Genomic DNA, 17,269 nt, shown 5'->3' with positions numbered 1-17,269 from the left:
GGTGTTGTGCCGCGCCTGGGTGCTGTGCTGTGCCCGGGTGCTGTGCCCAGGTGCTATACTGTGCCTGGGTGCTGTGCCATGCCCAGGTGCTGTGCCCGGGTGCTGTGCTGTGCCCGGGTGCTGTGCCCAGGTGCTATACTGTGCCTGGGTGCTGTGCCATGCCCAGGTGCTGTGCCCGGGTGCTGTGCTGTGCCCGGGTGCTGTGCCCAGATGCTATACTGTGCCTGGGTGCTGTGCTGTGCCCAGGTGCTGTGCCTGGGTGCTGTGCTGTGCCCGGGTGCTGTGCCCAGGTGCTGTGCATGGGTGCTGTGCCTGGTGCCAGGGCAGGTGAATGTGCTGTGCTAAGGTGCCGTGCCTGGGTGCTGTGCCAGGTGCTGTGCTGTGCCCAGGTGCTGTGCGTGGGTGCTGTACTGTGCTGGGGTGCTGTGCCTGGGTGCTGTACTGTGCTGGGGTGCTGTGCCATGCCCGGGTGCTGTGCCCGGGTGCTGTGCACGGGTGCTGTGCTGTGCCCAGGTGCTGTGCCCAGGTGCTATACTGTGCCTGGGTGCTGTGCCATGCCCAGGTGCTGTGCCCGGGTGCTGTGCTGTGCCCGGGTGCTGTGCCCAGGTGCTATACTGTGCCTGGGTGCTGTGCCGTTCCCAGGTGCTGTGCACGGGTGCTGTGCTGTGCCCGGGTGCTGTGCCCAGGTGCTATACTGTGCCTGGGTGCTGTGCCGTGCCCAGGTGCTGTGCACGGGTGCTGTGCCCAGGTGCTATACTGTGCCCGGGTGCTGTGCCGTGCCCAGGTGCTGTGCCCGGGTGCTGTGCTGTGCCCGGGTGCTGTGCCCAGGTGCTATACTGTGCCTGGGTGCTGTGCCATGCCCAGGTGCTGTGCCCGGGTGCTGTGCTGTGCCCGGGTGCTGTGCCCAGGTGCTATACTGTGCCTGGGTGCTGTGCCATGCCCAGGTGCTGTGCCCGGGTGCTGTGCTGTGCCCGGGTGCTGTGCCCGGGTGCTGTGCTGTGCCCGGGTGCTGTGCCCAGGTGCTATACTGTGCCTGGGTGCTGTGCCATGCCCAGGTGCTGTGCCATGCCCAGGTGCTGTGCATGGGTGCTGTGCTGTGCCCGGGTGCTGTGCCCAGGTGCTATACTGTGCCTGGGTGCTGTGCCATGCCCAGGTGCTGTGCCCGGGTGCTGTGCTGTGCCCGGGTGCTGTGCCCGGGTGCTGTGCTGTGCCCGGGTGCTGTGCCCAGGTGCTATACTGTGCCTGGGTGCTGTGCCATGCCCAGGTGCTGTGCCATGCCCAGGTGCTGTGCACGGGTGCTGTGCTGTGCCCGGGTGCTGTGCCCAGGTGCTATACTGTGCCTGGGTGCTGTGCCGTGCCCAGGTGCTGTGCCCGGGTGCTGTGCTGTGCCCGGGTGCTGTGCCCGGGTGCTATACTGTGCCTGGGTGCTGTGCTGTGCCCAGGTGCTGTGCACGGGTGCTGTGCCTGGTGCCAGGGCAGGTGAATGTGCTGTGCTAAGGTGCCGTGCCTGGGTGCTGTGCCAGGTGCTGTGCTGGGTGCTGGGTGCTGTGCGTGGGTGCTGTACTGTGCTGGGGTGCTGTGGCTGGGTGCTGTGCCATGCCCGGGTGCTGTGCCCAGGTGCTGTGCCTGGTGCCAGGGCAGGTGAATGTGCTGTGCTAAGGTGCCGTGCCTGGGTGCTGTGCCAGGTGCTGTGCTGGGTGCTGGGTGCTGTGCCGGTACTGGGTGCTGTGCATGCTGGGGTGCGTGCACCCCCTCTCCCCCACGCCGTCGCAGCTGCCATGCAGGTGCCACAGCAGGCCTGGCCTCACCAGGCGGGGGAGGGATGGGCAGGCAGTGCCCACCCCCCCATCACAGACCCAGGGGCCTCATCCTGCCCTGCGACCCTCCACAGACCCCCCAGCCCTGTGCTGGGCTGGGAAATGGGTGCTGGGCGGGGGGGCGGAAGGGTCTGAGGCGGCCTGGAGCAAACCTGCTGCTGCGGAGCATGGCCGCATCCTGCCCCTGTGACCCCCACGGGGTGGGGAGGGGGGGGGAGCTGCTTGGGGACCCCCTGAGGCTGCGGGCACCGGGGGGCATGGGGCCTGCATTGCAGCACTGCCGTGCGGACGGTGCATTGCTGTGAACTGCCGTGCAGTCGGTGCATTATTGCAGCGCAGTCGGTGCATTATTGCAGCGCAGTCGGTGCATTGCCGTGCGTTACCGCCATGCAGCCAGTGCAATACTCTGTGCAGCTGGTGCATTGCCGTGCAGTCGGTGCGATATTGCCCTGTGGGCAGGCAGTGCAATGTCGCGTGCAGTCGTTGCATTGCTGTGCATTGCTGCCATGCAGGCAGTGCAATGTCGCGTGCAGTCGGTGCATTGCTGTGCATTGCTGCCATGCAGGCAGTGCAATGTCGCGTGCAGTCAGTGCAATAGTGCGGTGCAGCCGGTGCATGGCCGTGCATTACTGCCATACACTCGGTGCACTGCTGTGCATCACTGCTGGCCACTCGGTGCAATATTGCATGCAGTCGGTGCATGGCCGTGTAGCACCGTGCGGGGCCGTGTGTGCCGTGCATTGCCGTACCGTGCAGGGCCCTGCATTGCCGTGCATGGCCGTGAACTGCCGTGCAGGGCCGTGCCGTGCCATGCCGCGCATGGCCGTGCATTGCCGTGCGGGGCCGTGCTGTGCCGTGCATGGCCGTGCATTGCCGTGCGGGGCCGGGCCGGGCCGTGCTGTGCATGGCCGTGCGGGGCCGTGCCGTGCCGTGCCGTGCCGTGCCGTGCCGTGCATGGCCGTGCATTGCCGTGAACTGCCGTGCATTGCCGTGCATTGCCGTGCCGTGCCGTGCCGTGCACTGCCGTGAACTGCCGTGCATTGCCGTGCAGCGCCGTGCGGTGCCGTGCTAGGGGGAGCAGGGCCCGCGGCGGCGGCCGAGCCCAGCCGAGCCCAGCCGAGCGGTGCCGAGCCCAGCCGAGCGGTGCCGAGCCCAGCCGAGCGGTGCCGAGCCCAGCCGAACCGCGCCGGGATGGCGGAGGCGGCGCAGGGCCGGGTGCAGGCGGCCGTGGAGGGCGCGGTGCAGGCGCTGGAGCGGGAGCGGATCCGCGGCATGCAGGTACGGGGGCGGGGGGCAGGGGCGGGGGCGGGGGGCGGCCGGGCCCCGGGGCAGCCGCTGCCGCCCCCCCCGTGCGTGTGCCCGGCGTGACTCACGTGTGTGCCCCGGGCAGCCCTGCCCCCCCTACAGCCCTGCCCCCCCCCCGGGCAGCCCTGTGCCCCCCCCCCGGCCTGTGCAGGGCCTCTGTCCCCTTTTGCAAACTATTTGCCCCCCCGAGCATGCCCTGGGCCCCACGCCCCCTGCCCCTGGACATGTCCCAGCCCCCCCCATGCCCTGTGCCCCCCCTTGCCCTGTGTGTCCCCCCCAAGCCATGCCCTGTCCGCCCCCCCCATGGCCCGTGCCCCTCCTCCCTGTGCCCTGTGCCCCCCCAGGCCATGCCCCATGACCCCTATGCCCTGTGTTCCCCCTCCAAGCCATGCCCCGTGCTCCCCCCATGCCCCATGTCCCCCTCCAAGCCATGCCCTGTGCCCCCCCCATGGCCTGTGCCCCCCCTCCCGCCCTGTGCTCCCCCAGGCCATGCCCCGTGCTCCCCCCATGCCCTGTGCCCCCCCCAGGCCATACTCCATGCCCCTCCATCCCATGCCCTGTGCCCCCCTGGCCGTGCCCCTCCATGCCCCTGCCCTGGCCATGCCCCGTGTCCCCCCCGAGCCATGCCCAGTGCCCCCCCAGCCCTATGCTCCCCCATGCCCCCCCCATGCCCCGTGTCCCCCCAAGCCATGCCCAGTGCCCCCCCAGCCCTATGCTCCCCCATGCCCCCCCCATGCCCCGTGTCCCCCCCGAGCCATGCCCAGTGCCCCCCATGCCATGCACACACCCCCCCACACCCCCACAGTCTCACGCTGCCACCAGCTCCCTGCAAGCTGCACCCACAAAAGGAGGAGCGGTGGTGGGGGTGTCCCTACGTGCCCCCCCTCCCCCTGACACCCCCCTCCTGCCCCCCAGGGCGCCATGTTCCGCTGCAGCGCACGGTGCTGCGAGGACAGCGCGGCCTCCATGCAGCAGGTGCAGCGCTGCATCGAGCGCTGCCACGCGCCGCTGGCCCAGGCGCAGGCCATTGTCACCGCCGAGCTCGAGCACTTCCAGGTGACACTGGGGGGGGGGTGTGGGGTGTGCAGCACCCACCCGGGGCAGGGGGGTGCACTGGGTGCACCCAGACCCCAACACCCCACCTCTTCATGTGTGCCACCCCCCCTCCCTTTACCCGCACAGGACCGGCTGAGCCGCTGCACGCTGCATTGCAACGACAAGGCCAGGGACGCGCTGGAGGCGGGGGGCACGGAGGCGCGGGTGCGTGGCCAGCTGGATGCCTGCCTGGCTACCTGCGGCGACGACCACCTGCGCCTGGTGCCCGCCATGGCCAAGAAGATGCAGGAGGGGCTGGCGGCCCTGCAGCAGTAGGGGGGCGCCGGGGGGGCCCCACGCGCTCATTAAAGGCGAGGTGCCATGCTCCCACCGCCCGTGGGTGCTGTGGGGGGGGGGGAGGGAGGCTTCTGCGGGATGGGGGTGCGTGTGCGTGCATGCATGTGTGCACACGTATGTGTGCAAAGGGGGGGGGGCTGGTTATGGGCTGCATACAGAGTGATGCTTGTGCATGCCGGGGCGGGGGGGGGCATCTGGGTGTGTGCACAGGGTGCAGCACACCCCTGGGTGTGTGCACAGGGTGCACGGGGTGACCCCTGGGTGCCTGCAGGCCATGGGTGCAGCTGCTGCATGTGTTTAGTGCACAGGGTGACCCCAGGTGCATGCACAGCATGCAGGGACTCCTGCACCGTGCAGTGCACAGGGTGCATGCAGGACATGGGTGCAGTTGCTGCACGTGTGCAATGCACAGGGTGACGCCCGGGCGCATGCACAACATGCAGCAATCCTTGTCCACGTGCAATGCACGGGGTCACCCCCCCAGGTACCTGCACGGCATAGGGGCAGCCCCTGCAGGTATGCAACGCACAGGGTGACCCCCGGGGTGCGTGCACAGCGTGCAGCAACCCCTGCGCCGTGCAATGCACAGGGTGACCCCCGGCTGCGTGCAGAGCACGTGCTGGACGGCCCCCACGCGCGTGCAAGGCACGGGGTGACGCCAGCCGTGCACCCACCCCCACCCCCGGTGCAGGCGGCCCCCGGCGCCGTGCGGCCGTTGCGGCGCGGCCGTGCCGCCGTACACCCCGGTGTAGCCGCGCAGCAGCGGGAGCGCCGCGCCACGCCCGCCCCGCCGGCGCGCGGCTGCTCGGGGGAGTACGGTAGCGGCGGACGCCAGCGGTGATTGGCTGCCGGGGAAGCGCGGGGGGCGCCGGGAAGGGGAGTAGAAGGGGGAGGGGGGAAGGGGAGCGCGGCTGCTATTGGCTGGCGGCGGGGGGGGGGACGTGAGCGGCGCGGTGACGTCAGGGCGCGGCGCGAGCGGCAGAGTGCGGTGCGGACGCCATGAGCAAGGCGCACCCGCCCGAGCTGAAGAAGTGAGGCCGGGACCGGGGATGGCGGGCGATGGGGGGTCGGGGTGGCGGTGGGGGTGCTGGGCGGGACGGCCGAAGGTAGCCCGGTGCCATCCAGCGCCCGCCGGTGTCCCGGCATGCAGCGCGGGCCCACTGGTGTCATGGCGGCGGTGGGAGGGGGAGGGGTGCGGGTGTTTGTCCCCCTCCCCGCCGCCGGCGCTGACCCACCGCCATCTCGTTGCAGGTTCATGGACAAGAAGCTGTCATGTGAGTGCCGGCCGCCCGGAGCTGCTCTCGGCCCCGCGTTCGCTTGGCCGCGTGTGTCTGCCCCGGGGCGCGGGGTATAACGGCTGCGCGGCCACGGGGGAGCCCCCAGCCCGCCCCTCCCCCCACCACAGCACCCACCAGCGGCGGGGGCGGGCTGGCTGCTGGCTAGCACTCCCGCTTCCCGCAGGGCAGGCCACCCAGTGCAGTCCCTGATAGCTTCACCCTTCCAAATCCATTCATTGGGGTCAATATTAATTCAAAATTTTCGCCTCCTAAACCCTCGGACTGGCCATTTCTCACTGTGTTGGACACGATGCTCTAAACGCTTCCACTTCACAAAAGCGCGTCTGTCCTCAAGGCCCCGCTCCATTTCAGAGTGGCAGTTCTGGTGAGGAAGCGTCGGACGCGCGCGTCCAGCCCTTCCCTTTCTTTAAACGTCCTCGGGTTTCTTGTAGTGAAATTGAATGGCGGCAGACACGTCCAGGGGATTTTGCGGGGGTTTGATCCCTTCATGAACCTCGTCATCGATGAGTGCGTGGAGATGGCGCCGGGAGGGCAACAGAACAACATCGGCATGGTGGTGAGTTTCAGCCCACGAGCGGAAGGTAACCGCTTGTGCACCGGCCTGCTGACATAGCCGGTGTGCATAAAACAAGCTGAATTTTAAGCAATGGGATGGGTGTGTTTATTGTGGCGGCACAGAACAGTCCGGGGGGGTTTAGAGTTAAAATCGGCCGTCATTCATCTCTGGGTGGGGAGTTTGCATGAATCTTAGCTTTTCAGGGAAATAAATGGGAGGGAGGGGACCCGCAGCACTGCGGAGCGGTGGGCAACCTCGTGCTGCGTCTCATTGGCCACCCAACTTCCACTTCCAGGTAATACGAGGGAACAGCATCATCATGCTGGAAGCCTTGGAACGAGTATAGCACCAGAGAGACCTGCATCGTTACTGGCTCTGACTCCTCCTAACCCACCTGTTTTGTTACTGAATCTGCCACCAAGCATCCCTGAGCGTAAACTTTTATTTTTTTTCATTTTGTTAAATAAATTTTGTAATGGTTGATGTAACCTGGTGGAAGCCGTACTTGCTTTTTGTGGGTAGCGGGGCTGGCTTTTCAGCGCAGCGGGGGCGGGGGTTGCTCATTCTGCCCCCAGTTAGCTTTAAAACTCGGGGAGGAGGCTTAATTTTATGAAGTGGATGTTAAATTGGGGCTGCCTGTGGTGTCCTTCCCCTGGGAAAGAATGAGCTGAAGTCCTGAGCCAAAGCTGACCCCTAGATAAACCTCCTCGCCAAATGATATGTGATATTAGGATTTGATCACTAGTGAAATACATACGGTCGTTAGCGAAAGATGCAGCTTAGATAAAATACAACCATTAGCGAAGATAAAATGTCATGAGGATGTGTTTACCCGTCCTTGTATGGAGGCAGGTAGTCAAGGCCACGAAAGCCGATGTCTGGCCTTGTTTGGAAATACGTGGCCAGAACCAAGCAGGTGAAGAAGCTCCGGTGGCTCCTGAGCCTTGGGCAGGCTTTGGGTAGGATCCTGAGAGGGAATCCAGATGTTTCTGCATTTGAAGTTAATGTGAGTTTATGGATTCAGCGATATAAAAGCTGGATGCGGCTTTGGAGACGTCGCCTGCAAGCGGATGCGCTGTGCTGGGAAAGGTTCCATGAATCCTCACTGCAACCGGGGCACCCCGGGGGCTGCGGGTGGGGATAACAGTAAAGTATCAGGGCAGTTGGTGGTGTCTCTCTTAACCACTGTAATTAGCCGTAGGTAGTAACGATGAGGTGCGTTACCTTTTGTTTTATTCTTGCTGTATTATTTCACTTACCATTTTATTGCTTCAAACTTAAGTAAAGGTAAGGTCACTTCTTTAACTCGGTGTCCTTTGGGCTGGCTGTTGGTGTCACGGACAGAACAAGAACAAAATGTTGGGTTTTAAATCTAAATGTAATGAATCAATCCCGTCCAAAATTCCCGGATGGGAAAACCTTCCCCGTAGTTCGCTGGCTTCCGAGCAGCCTAAGGCTGGAGGAGCGAGCGAACATTGGGAAAGTTGATTGAAAGAAGCCAGATCTGCTGGATGTGTTAAAATGCATCCCAAAATCCATGAAAAAAGGGAAGAAGTTAAGAGGATTCTGCTCTCTGTGAAATTCATGAATTTCATGACCCCCCCTGGGGGGGTCTTTGCTCGCTGGGGTGGCGTGGCCGTGTGATTTCGGAGCACCTGGAATCGCACTGGATACAGCCTGTATGGACACGGATACAGCATATACACGTGGAGATGTGTTGATTTTTTTTGTGCAAGGTTTTTAAAACCCTGATCGGGGAGATACTAATTTGTTCAGTCTGGCAGCTGCGGGCTGGAGTGGGCAGCACCCCATGGGGGAGGTCTGGCCGGGGGGGAGATCACCCCAGCGTGCACCGTGACATCGCGTGTGGCATCTTAAGAGAGGAAGGGGTGAGACCTGCTGTGTTTATAGGTGATACAGACCGGGTGAACCATACTCATCGGGAGTAAAACCTTTAAAACTGCTCCGCCTGCGTGTAAGAACGTTATTAATGCTGCTTTTAATCAAGGAAAAGGGGGAACATCACAGCAGAAGCGATTAAGGTACAACAGGGAGATTAAGGAGAGTGGGGTCTGGAGCAAAACGCAGGGCGTGGTGATAGAAATGAACATCATAAATCCGAAAATAGTAGAATCTCACGGAGAGGGATGTTTGCTGCTTTGTTAAAGGACGGGGTGACACGAGACGGGATTCCTGCGTGTGAGATGTGGAGGTGATACAAGCTGTGATGACTGAACAAACCAAGAAAGTAAAGAGTCGTGGCCAGCAAAGGTTTGGGGAATCCTCAGCCTCGGTGGGATGCCCCCTCCAGCCCCCTGTGGGAGAGGGGGGCATCCCGGGGGGGCAGTTTGATGATGTGCATCCCCGGTGTGATGTTAAACCCTGTTAGGGTGCAGCGGGAAATGGAGCAAGAGGTGCAAGATTGATTAGAATTAGGGCTGTGTCCTCAAGCAGGAAAACTTGTGTCTTTTTTTAAATAATGGGGGGGGGGGGGGGGGGGTGTTTTGGTTTTTTTTTTTTACTTTTATTTCCGCATCACAGAGCTGTGATGCAGGAGCCAAAGCCTGCAGGGGCTGAGCTGCACTTGAAGAAGCTTTTGGCTCTTTCTCCTAAATGGGAGCCGGGTAGAAACCAGCTGCCTTTGTTTGCTCCTGCGAGTAAGTGAGACCTGTGAGTAAGGTGCCACGGAAAGCCAGCTCAGGTTTTGTGGGAAAATCTGCCACCACAGCAAGGAGGTGGGCGCTGGAGGATGCTGAGCTGGCGCGAAGGTTGCCCTGCAGCGGCCACTCCGCTGGGATGGAAACCATTCCGTTGGGATAACGTGGACTGGGAGTAGCAACACCACCTTTAGCTGATAGCATGGTGGCACGGCGAGGATGTGGCTGGATTACGGGATCCACCGGGTGGTTGAGCCCCAAAGCGACGCAAACACATCCAAACGCTGTCTCCCGGCACTGGCACCGGTGCGCTTGCCAAACAGTGCGTTAATTTTATTCGTTAACGGCAACATTTCGACAGGGTTGAGGTATTGCAGCGTTATTAGATGCAGTCGAGGGACATGGATTATTGTCATGAAAAAGGATTTTACCTACTCAAACCCAGCGGTGCCCGGCTGGAGGGTCAGGGCATCGAAATTATTAATGTTTCCAAACCCCGACAGAGCGAAGGACACCGGTGCTCTCGCTCGCTTACCCGTGCTCCCAGCACACCCATCCCCGTCCCCCTACCCGTAAGCACTTGTTTGGGAAGCAAATGAAGAACGCAGCCCCTATTCCCACTCATCCCACATCGAGGCACTCGAGCCACCCTTCAGAAAATCAACGAGGCGGAGAGATTCACAGTCCAGACGTCGATATTCCCTGCCCAAAGCGCACGCGGAGAGGGGAAGAGGGTTCATCACAGTGATGCGGATCCTGAGCGTGGCGGGCTCCATCCCACCAAGGGCACTGCTGGGGTCACTGCAGTGTTGCAAACCGCTGCTTCGATGTCACCGAGGGGTAGATCCAGGAGTTCCCTTGAGGAAGAGCCAGCTGGCTTGGGAAATCTGCCTCTCGGCTGGTGCTCCGGTCTGGAGTCGACTGGTGGTCTCCTCTTGGGGGCCAAGCAAGGCGTTCCTCGCCCGTTACCTGTCGTAGTGGCTAAAGAGTAGGCGATGAGTATCTCCAGAGGTCGCAGCGAGCAGTTGGCCGTCAGCTGCGCGGGGCTCACAGCTCCGTTTTCAACTTGTCGTGCAAATCCTCCTGGTCGATCTTGTGGGTGTTCCCGTACCAGCGGTGATAAGCGAGCAGGGCGGCGTTTTTGGCGGCGATGGCGCTCATCTCCATGGCGCTGGCCGCCCGCTCGATGCCATTCAAGTAGTAGAGGTTGTCGTGCAAGATGATGGGTGGACATTTTTCGGGGGGGCTGTAGCGGGGGTATGCCAACCATTTCTTCACTTTGATGGAGTCGTAGGAGGAGAAAAGCAAGTTGAGCTGCTCTTTGGTGAGGACCTCCTTGGAGAACACCTTCCAGACAGCCAGCTGGGTGGGAAGCTTTTCCTCGTTGCCCGCGTTGCCCACGGGAGACACCACTCCCAGGCTGTTGATGAAGAGCTTGGGGTTGTCCATGGTGAAGATGGCACCCAAATGAAAAGAGTCTGGGTCCTGGTAGCCAAAGAAGGAGGTGTTTAATCGTCCGTGCACGAACGTGGCGACGGTCTGGTGGTAAGGATTTGGGAACTCCGGGATAGGAGGGTCAAAGTTCTTGAAGGTGATGTTGGCCATTTGGCGGCCCAGCGGAGCGGCGATGACGACGATGTCGTACGTGTCCCCCGTGAGCCCCAACGTCGTGTTGTAAGTCACCTGGTAGAGCGTCACCGGGTCCCCTGGCGAGGAAAGCTCAGTCATCCCATGGAGCGGGACATCCCGCTCCCGTTTGTCCCGCTAATGAACACCGAGCTTTCAAAATACCATCCCCTTTTGGCTAATTACGCCTCGCTGCGAGCTCATCTGGCTTCATAACCTACCGCCAGCTCGGCGGAGGTTTTGAGCGTTGCGCAGAGCCCGGTTTTCATCTTAAAATGACCAAGGAAGCCCCCGGCTGGGCAGCTTCGGTCCGCCAAGGGCTGCAACCGAGCGGTGATGGGAGACCACGGTCACTCCCCGCCCCACCGCGGGGACACCGAACCCCACTCACCCCTGGGTCCGAGTCTGGTTTTTGGCTCTATAGACAAAACCGTGCCGGGAATAACTTCGGCTTTGGAGGCGGAGATGAGCCCGGAGCAGACGAGGTTGTTCCCCCCTTTTACCGACCAAAGGCCTGATTCTGCCCCCGCCAGAGAAACGGCACCTACGAGGAAACGATGCTCGTCAGAGGGGTTTTTAGGGGAGCGCAGGAAACAAAAAGTGGGAAATGAGGGGGAAAACCCACCCCCCTGGGGGCACAGAGCTCGCTGAAGCCAGGGGTAAGCAGGTGGCATCAGCCAACAATTTGTGGGAGCAAGGCGGTTGTCCCAGGGTGGGAGCTGCCGCTGCACCGGGGATGAGCACGAGGACCCCGGGGACAAGTGTGAGGTCCTGGGATGAGCGTGAGGTCCCCAGGGATGAGTGTGAGGTCCCCAGGGACGAGGGGGAGGTCCCTGGGATGAGTATGAGGTCCTGGGATGGCCACAAAGTCCCCAGGGATGAGCACAAGGTCCTAGGATGGCCACAAAGTCTCAGGATAAGCACGAGGTTCTGGGACAAGCATGAGGTCCCCGGGATGAGCACACGGACCCCAGACAAGCATGAGGTCCTCAGGGATGAGCATGAGATCCCTGGACGAGCATGACGTCCCTGGGGATGAGCACAAGGTCGCGGGGACAAAGTCCCTGGGACGAGCACGAGGTTCTGGGATGAGCCTGAGGTTCTGGGATGGCCGCAAGGTCCCCAGGGATGAGCACGAGATCCCAGGATGGCCACGAGGTCCCTGGGACGAGCACAAGGACCCCAGACAAGCACGAGGTCCCTGGACGAGCACAAGGTCCTGTGACAAACACAAGATCCCTGGGGACGAGCACAAGGCCCCTGGGGACGAGCACGAGGTCCCCGGGATGAGCGCGATGTCGGGACGGCCGCAACGGGGGGCGCACCTACGAGGCTCACCTACAAAAGCGTTGATGTTGACACCTTGCCCGTAGTTGACTCTCATCACCGGACCCACCACCTCGTTGATGAACCGCTGGGAGAAGCCGGCGTTCCGCAGGGCTTCCTCCGTGGTCTGGTTCAGCAGGCGGGTGAAGGCGCTGCCGCCCAGGGCGCGCAGCAGGTGCTCGGTGCTGCTGAAGGCGAACTCGTGCATCTGGTAGCGGTAGATCCTTAACCGGAGATAAGGAACAGGCGTTTGGCCACCGGTCGGTATCTCCATCATCCCGGGAAGCTGTGGCCGGTCTCGCCGCACGGGTCCCGGGAGCCGCCTCCTGCCAGGCAAGCGGCACCTGCCTGGGTAGACCTGGTCCCCTTCTTCATGTACCCGGTTTTCCAAAGAAAAGCACTTTTGGGCGCAGTTGGGATTTAATTTTCCATAGCACAGACCGATGGCGCATCCCACACCTGATCCCTGCTCCCAGCGCAGCCTCCTGGGCTCGCTGCTCGAAGGCGATGGCACGTACCTGCATCTCTCTCCGCACCCGCGTCTCTCTCTCCGCACCCGCGTCTCTCTCTCTCCGCACCCGCGTCTCTCTCTCTCCGCACCCGCGTCTCTCCCTTTCCGCACCCGCGTCTCTCCCTCTTCGCACCCGCGTCTCTCCCTCTTCGCACCCGCGTCTCTCTCTCTCCGCACCCGCGTCTCTCTCTCTCCGCACCCGCGTCTCTCCCTTTCCCCGCACCCGCGTCTCTCCCTTTCCGCACCCGTGTCTCTCCCTTCCCGCACCCGCGTCTCTCTCTCCGCACCCGCGTCTCTCCCTTTCCCCGCACCCGCGTCTCTCCCTTTCCGCACCCGCGTCTCTCTCTCCGCACCCGCGTCTGTCTCTCTCCACACCCGCGTCTGTCTCTCTCCGCACCCGCGTCTCTCCCTTTCCGCACCCGCGTCTCTCCCTTTCCGCACCCGCGTCTCTCCCTCTTCGCACCCGCGTCTCTCCCTCTTCGCACCCGCGTCTCTCCCTCTCCGCACCCGCGTCTCTCTCTCTCCGCACCCGTGTCTGTCTCTCTCCGCACCCGCGTCTCTCTCTCTCCGCACCCGCGTCTCTCCCTCTCCGCACCCGCGTCTCTCCCTCTCCGCACCCGGGTCTCTCCCTCTCCGCACCCGGGTCTCTCCCTCTCCGCACCCGCGTCTCTCCCTCTCCGCACCCGCGTCTCTCTCTCCGCACCCGCGTCTCTCTCTCCGCACCCGCGTCTCTCTCTCCGCACCCGCGTCTCTCCCTTTCCTCGCACCTGCGTCTCTCTCTCTCCGCACCCGCGTCTCTCCCTCTCCGCACCCGCGTCTCTCCCTCTCCGCACCCGCGTCTCTCCCTTCCCGCACCCGCGTCTCTCTCTCCGCACCCGCGTCTCTCCCTTTCCCCGCACCCGCGTCTCTCCCTTTCCGCATCCACGTCTCTCTCTCCGCATCCACGTCTCTCTCTCCGCACCCGCGTCTCTCCCTTTCCGCACCCGCGTCTCTCTCTCTCCGCACCCGCGTCTCTCTCTCCGCATCCACATCTCTCTCTCCGCACCCGCGTCTCTCCCTTTCCGCACCCGCGTCTCTCCCTCTCCGCACCCGCGTCTCTCTCTCTCCGCACCCGCGTCTCTCCCTCTTCGCACCCGCATCTCTCCCTCTTCGCACCCGCGTCTCTCCCTCTCCGCACCCGCATCTCTCCCTCTTCGCACCCGCGTCTCTCCCTCTTCGCACCCGCGTCTCTCTCTCTCCGCACCCGCGTCTCTCCCTTTCCGCACCCGCGTCTCTCTCTTTCCGCACCCGCGTCTCTCCCTCTTCGCACCCGCGTCTCTCCCTCTTCGCACCCGCGTCTCTCCCTCTTCGCACCCGCGTCTCTCCCTCTCCGCACCCGCGTCTCTCCCTCTCCGCACCCGCGTCTCTCCCTCTCCGCACCCGCGTCTCTCCCTCTCCGCACCCGCGTCTCTTTCCCATATAAAACCACCGAGCAGCAGAGCGAGGGCAGCCACCACCAAGGGCGACGGGATGCCTTCCCCCATTATTTTTCTCCTACCAGCCCCGCAGGGGGTTTCCCACCTTTCCCCCCCCTCCCGCCGCCCCATCCCGGCGAGGGTCCTGCCGTACCGCATGAAGCTGTCGAGGATGCCCTCCACCCAGAGGTGGGCGCGCAGGGGGCCGAGCCCGTAGCGCCAGAGCAGCCGCAGCAGGGTCAGGGGGTACCAGCTGCTCTCCTCGAACACCATCCCCTCCCCGTCGTAAATGCCCATCAGCCCCCCCCGCGCCGGGGCGGCCGAGAGCCCTGCAGGGAAAAACGGGGGGAAAAGGGAATTTCATCAAAGGGAGAGCTTGACGCCTGCGATTTTCACCCCGCCGAGGTTTTGACACCCCCCCATGGAGCTTTTGCCCCCTCCCCTGTCGTGGTTTTGACCCCCCCCTCCGTTGAGCTTTTGCCCCCCCCCACCCCGTCGAGGTTTTCACCCCCTCCTCCGTCGAGGTTTTCACCCCCCCATCGAGGTTTCCCCCCCACATCCAGGTTTTGACCCACCCGTCCAGGTTTTGCCCACCACCCCCCCGATGTTTTGCCCCCCCCCCCCCCCCCGTCGGGGTTTTGACCCCCCCAAGCTAGCCCCCCTCAGGTAAGGGGGAGCCCTTGGGAATTGCACCCCAAGGGGTGGGAGGGGGTTAATTAGCCCTGGCTAATTGCAGGGACCTTTGGACCCTTCTGATGGGGTTCCTGCATCACCCGGGGGTGGGGTGTTTGCTTGGGCTGGGGGGATTTGGGGGGGGGGGATGCTGGGGAAGGATAAAGGGGTGGATGTGGGGGCTCATATTGGGGGAGGATTTGGGGGGGATATTGGGGAGGATTTGGGGGGAGACACTGGGGAAGGATTTAGGGGAAAACATTGGGGAAGGATTGGGGGGGATATTGGGGGGAGCCATTGGGAAAGATTGGGGGGATACTGGGAGATGATTTGGGGGGAGACATTGAGGGGGATTTGGGGGAGACACTGGGGGATGATTTTGGTGGAGACATTGGGAAGGATTAGGGGACAGCGGGGGATGATTTGGGGGAGTTATAGGGGGAGACATTGGGGAAGGATTTTGGGGGGATATTGGGGAGGATTGGGGGGTATTGGGGGGAGACATTGGGGAAGGATTTGGGGGGATGTTGGGGGACGATTTTGGGGAGACATTGGGGAGGATTGGGGGATAATGGGGGGAGACTGGGGAAGGATTTGGGGGGATGTTGGGGGGAGACTGGGGAAGGATTTGGGGGGATATTGGGGGACGATTTTGGGGAGACATTGGGGAGGATTGGGGGATAGTGGGGACGATTTGGGGGAGTTATAGGGGAGACATTGGGGAAGGGTTTGGGGGGGATATTGGGGAGGATTGGGGGGAGACATTGAGGAAGGATTTGGGGGGATATTGGGGGACGATTTTGGGGAGACATCGGGGAGGATTGGGGGATATTGGGGGACAACACTGGGATGGATTGGGGGATATTGGGACATGATTTGGGGGGAGATATTGGGGAGGATTTGGGGGAGGATTTGGGGGGAGACACTGGGGCAGGATTTGGGGGGAGACACTGGGGAAGGACACGGGGGGGATTTGCGGGGAGCCCCCGGGGCAGGATGGGGGGGGTGACACCGGGGAGGGAGGGGAGGGGGGCTCACTCTCTGCGGGACGCCCCCCCCCCGGGGGGGGGTGGTGTATGGGGGGGTGGGGGTGGGGGGGTGTCCCCGCTCACCCAGGTCGCTGACGAAGCGCTTCATGTGCAGGTTGAGGGGGTGCAGGACGGCGCCCCCCGCCTCGTACCCGGCGCCCTCCAGCCGCACCGTGGCCACGCGCCCGCCCGGCGCCGCGCGCTCCAGCACCGCCAGCCGCGCGCCGCGCCCGAAGCGCTGCCGGAGGAAGTGGGCAGCGGCCGCGCCCCCCACCCCGGCGCCCACCACGGCTGGGGAACCGGCATCAGCACCGGGACCCCGCCCCGGGACCCCCGCCCCAGCAGGGGAACCGGCATCAGCACCGGGACCCCGCCCCGGGACCCCCGCCCCAGCAGGGGAACCGGCATCAGCACGGGGACCCCGCCCCGGGACCCCCGCCCCAGCAGGGGAACCGGCATCAGCACCGGGACCCCGCCCCGGGACCCCCCCCCAGCAGGGGAACCGGCATCAGCACGGGGACCCCGCCCCGGGACCCCCGCCCCAGCAGGGGAACCGGCATCAGCACCGGGACCCCGCCCCGGGACCCCCGCCCCAGCAGGGGAACCGGCATCAGCACGGGGACCCCGCCCCGGGACCCCCGCCCCAGCAGGGGAACCGGCATCAGCACCGGGACCCTGCCCCGGGACCCCCGCCCCAGCAGGGGAACCGGCATCAGCACCGGGACCCTGCCCCGGGACCCCCGGCCACGCCCCGCGACCCTCGCCCCGCCCCGGGACCCTGTCCCGGGACCCCCACCCTGCCCCGGGACACTGCCTCGGGACCCCCGCCCGGGAGCCCACCACGGCTGGGGCACGGGCACCGGCATCTGCGCCGGGATCCTTCCCCGGGACCCCCACCCCGGAGCCCCCCGTCCCATACTGACACCCCCCTTACGACCCCTCCCCACACACCCCCCCCGCCGCCCTGGATCCCCCCTCCCACACTGACACACACCCCACCCCGCCCCGCAGTCACACGCGACCCCCGCCCACACGGACCCGCCCGGGAGCCCCCCGCCCCACACGGACAGCGCCCCGGCGACCCCCGCCCCTCCCCACACGGCTCCCCTGGCTCCCCCCCCCCCCCCCCCCCCCGCCCTGGATCCCCCCGCTCCACACGGACAGGCCCCCGGCTCCGCACGCCCCTCCCCGCACGGACCCCCGGAGCCCCCCCCCCAACCCCGCCCCCGGCCTCCCTCCCCCCCCGGCTCCCCCCCGCCCCCCCCCCCGCCCTACCGATGTTCCTGGGGGGGTCGCGCTGCGGCGGACGGCCGGGGGCGGGCGGGCAGAGGGCGGCCAGGAGCAGGAGCAGGCGCAGGGCCGGCATGGCGCTGGCTGCACCGCCGGGACCGCCCCGTCAGCTGCTGCCCGCCACGGGGCCGGGCCGGGAGCGCAGGGTCATGGGGCCGGGCGGCGGTAGAGCTGTCAGCTGCGCCGCTGGTGTAGTGGTATCATGCAAGATTCCCATTCTTGCGACCCGGGTTCGATTCCCGGGCGGCGCATACCTTTTTCTCACTTTGCTTTTTAATTATATTTCTTTCTTTCTTTCTTTATTTATTTACTTATTTATTTATTTATTTCCCCGCCC

The 17,269-nt window shown here is 64.2% G+C and overlaps 3 protein-coding genes and 1 non-coding gene across 5 annotated transcripts; 3 read left to right on the top strand and 1 right to left on the bottom strand.

Annotated features, from left to right (window-relative positions):
- Window positions 1-2,844: 2,844 nt before the first annotated feature.
- On the top strand, window positions 2,845-4,522 carry FAM136A (family with sequence similarity 136 member A). The gene is made up of 3 exons (XM_037371791.1): window positions 2,845-3,095; window positions 4,038-4,178; window positions 4,305-4,522. The coding sequence occupies exons 1-3, from the start codon at window positions 3,009-3,011 to the stop codon at window positions 4,491-4,493; spliced, it is 417 nt and encodes a 138-aa protein (XP_037227688.1). The 5' UTR covers window positions 2,845-3,008; the 3' UTR covers window positions 4,494-4,522.
- SNRPG (small nuclear ribonucleoprotein polypeptide G) lies at window positions 4,510-6,856 on the top strand. Of its 2 annotated transcripts, none has more exons than XM_037371794.1 (4): window positions 4,510-4,528; window positions 5,766-5,788; window positions 6,244-6,368; window positions 6,664-6,856. In XM_037371794.1, the coding sequence occupies exons 2-4, from the start codon at window positions 5,770-5,772 to the stop codon at window positions 6,712-6,714; spliced, it is 195 nt and encodes a 64-aa protein (XP_037227691.1). In that variant the 5' UTR covers window positions 4,510-4,528; window positions 5,766-5,769; the 3' UTR covers window positions 6,715-6,856. The 2 variants fall into 2 exon arrangements, with proteins under 2 accessions (XP_037227691.1, XP_037227689.1); XM_037371792.1 differs by lacking the exon at window positions 4,510-4,528 and adding an exon at window positions 5,421-5,545.
- Window positions 6,857-9,314: 2,458 nt separating this feature from the next.
- Window positions 9,315-17,023, bottom strand: PCYOX1 (prenylcysteine oxidase 1). The gene is made up of 6 exons (XM_037371787.1): window positions 16,918-17,023; window positions 15,727-15,933; window positions 14,097-14,271; window positions 11,990-12,201; window positions 11,043-11,195; window positions 9,315-10,731 (listed from the first exon to the last, which is right to left on the bottom strand). The coding sequence occupies exons 1-6, from the start codon at window positions 17,006-17,008 to the stop codon at window positions 10,073-10,075; spliced, it is 1,497 nt and encodes a 498-aa protein (XP_037227684.1). The 5' UTR covers window positions 17,009-17,023; the 3' UTR covers window positions 9,315-10,072.
- Window positions 17,024-17,112: 89 nt separating this feature from the next.
- Window positions 17,113-17,183, top strand: TRNAG-CCC. The gene has a single exon. It is a non-coding gene; the product is annotated as a tRNA-Gly (tRNA).
- Window positions 17,184-17,269: the final 86 nt, after the last annotated feature.

The sequence above is a fragment of the Falco rusticolus genome, chromosome 20 (genome assembly GCF_015220075.1).
Source record: "Falco rusticolus isolate bFalRus1 chromosome 20, bFalRus1.pri, whole genome shotgun sequence".
NCBI classification, from domain to species: domain Eukaryota; kingdom Metazoa; phylum Chordata; class Aves; order Falconiformes; family Falconidae; genus Falco; species Falco rusticolus.
This window is presented reverse-complemented; position numbering and strand designations above follow the sequence as displayed.

Bases quoted from the DNA above. Each gene is read 5' to 3' on its own strand.
- FAM136A (XM_037371791.1), top strand. From the start codon at position 3,009: ATGGCGGAGGCGGCGCAGGGCCGGGTGCAGGCGGCCGTGGAGGGCGCG. The intron at 3,096-4,037 runs GTACGGGGGCGG...CCTGCCCCCCAG, and splicing joins AGCGGATCCGCGGCATGCAG to GGCGCCATGTTCCGCTGCAG. The intron at 4,179-4,304 runs GTGACACTGGGG...TTACCCGCACAG, and splicing joins CCGAGCTCGAGCACTTCCAG to GACCGGCTGAGCCGCTGCAC.
- SNRPG (XM_037371792.1), top strand. From the start codon at position 5,514: ATGAGCAAGGCGCACCCGCCCGAGCTGAAGAA. The intron at 5,546-5,765 runs GTGAGGCCGGGA...ATCTCGTTGCAG, and splicing joins CACCCGCCCGAGCTGAAGAA to GTTCATGGACAAGAAGCTGT. The intron at 6,369-6,663 runs GTGAGTTTCAGC...TTCCACTTCCAG, and splicing joins AGAACAACATCGGCATGGTG to GTAATACGAGGGAACAGCAT.
- PCYOX1 (XM_037371787.1), bottom strand. From the start codon at position 17,008: ATGCCGGCCCTGCGCCTGCTCCTGCTCCTGGCCGCCCTCTGCCCGCCC. The intron at 15,934-16,917 runs GTAGGGCGGGGG...CCGGTTCCCCAG, and splicing joins CGACCCCCCCAGGAACATCG to CCGTGGTGGGCGCCGGGGTG. The intron at 12,202-14,096 runs GTACGGCAGGAC...TCTCCGGTTAAG, and splicing joins ATCCTCGACAGCTTCATGCG to GATCTACCGCTACCAGATGC.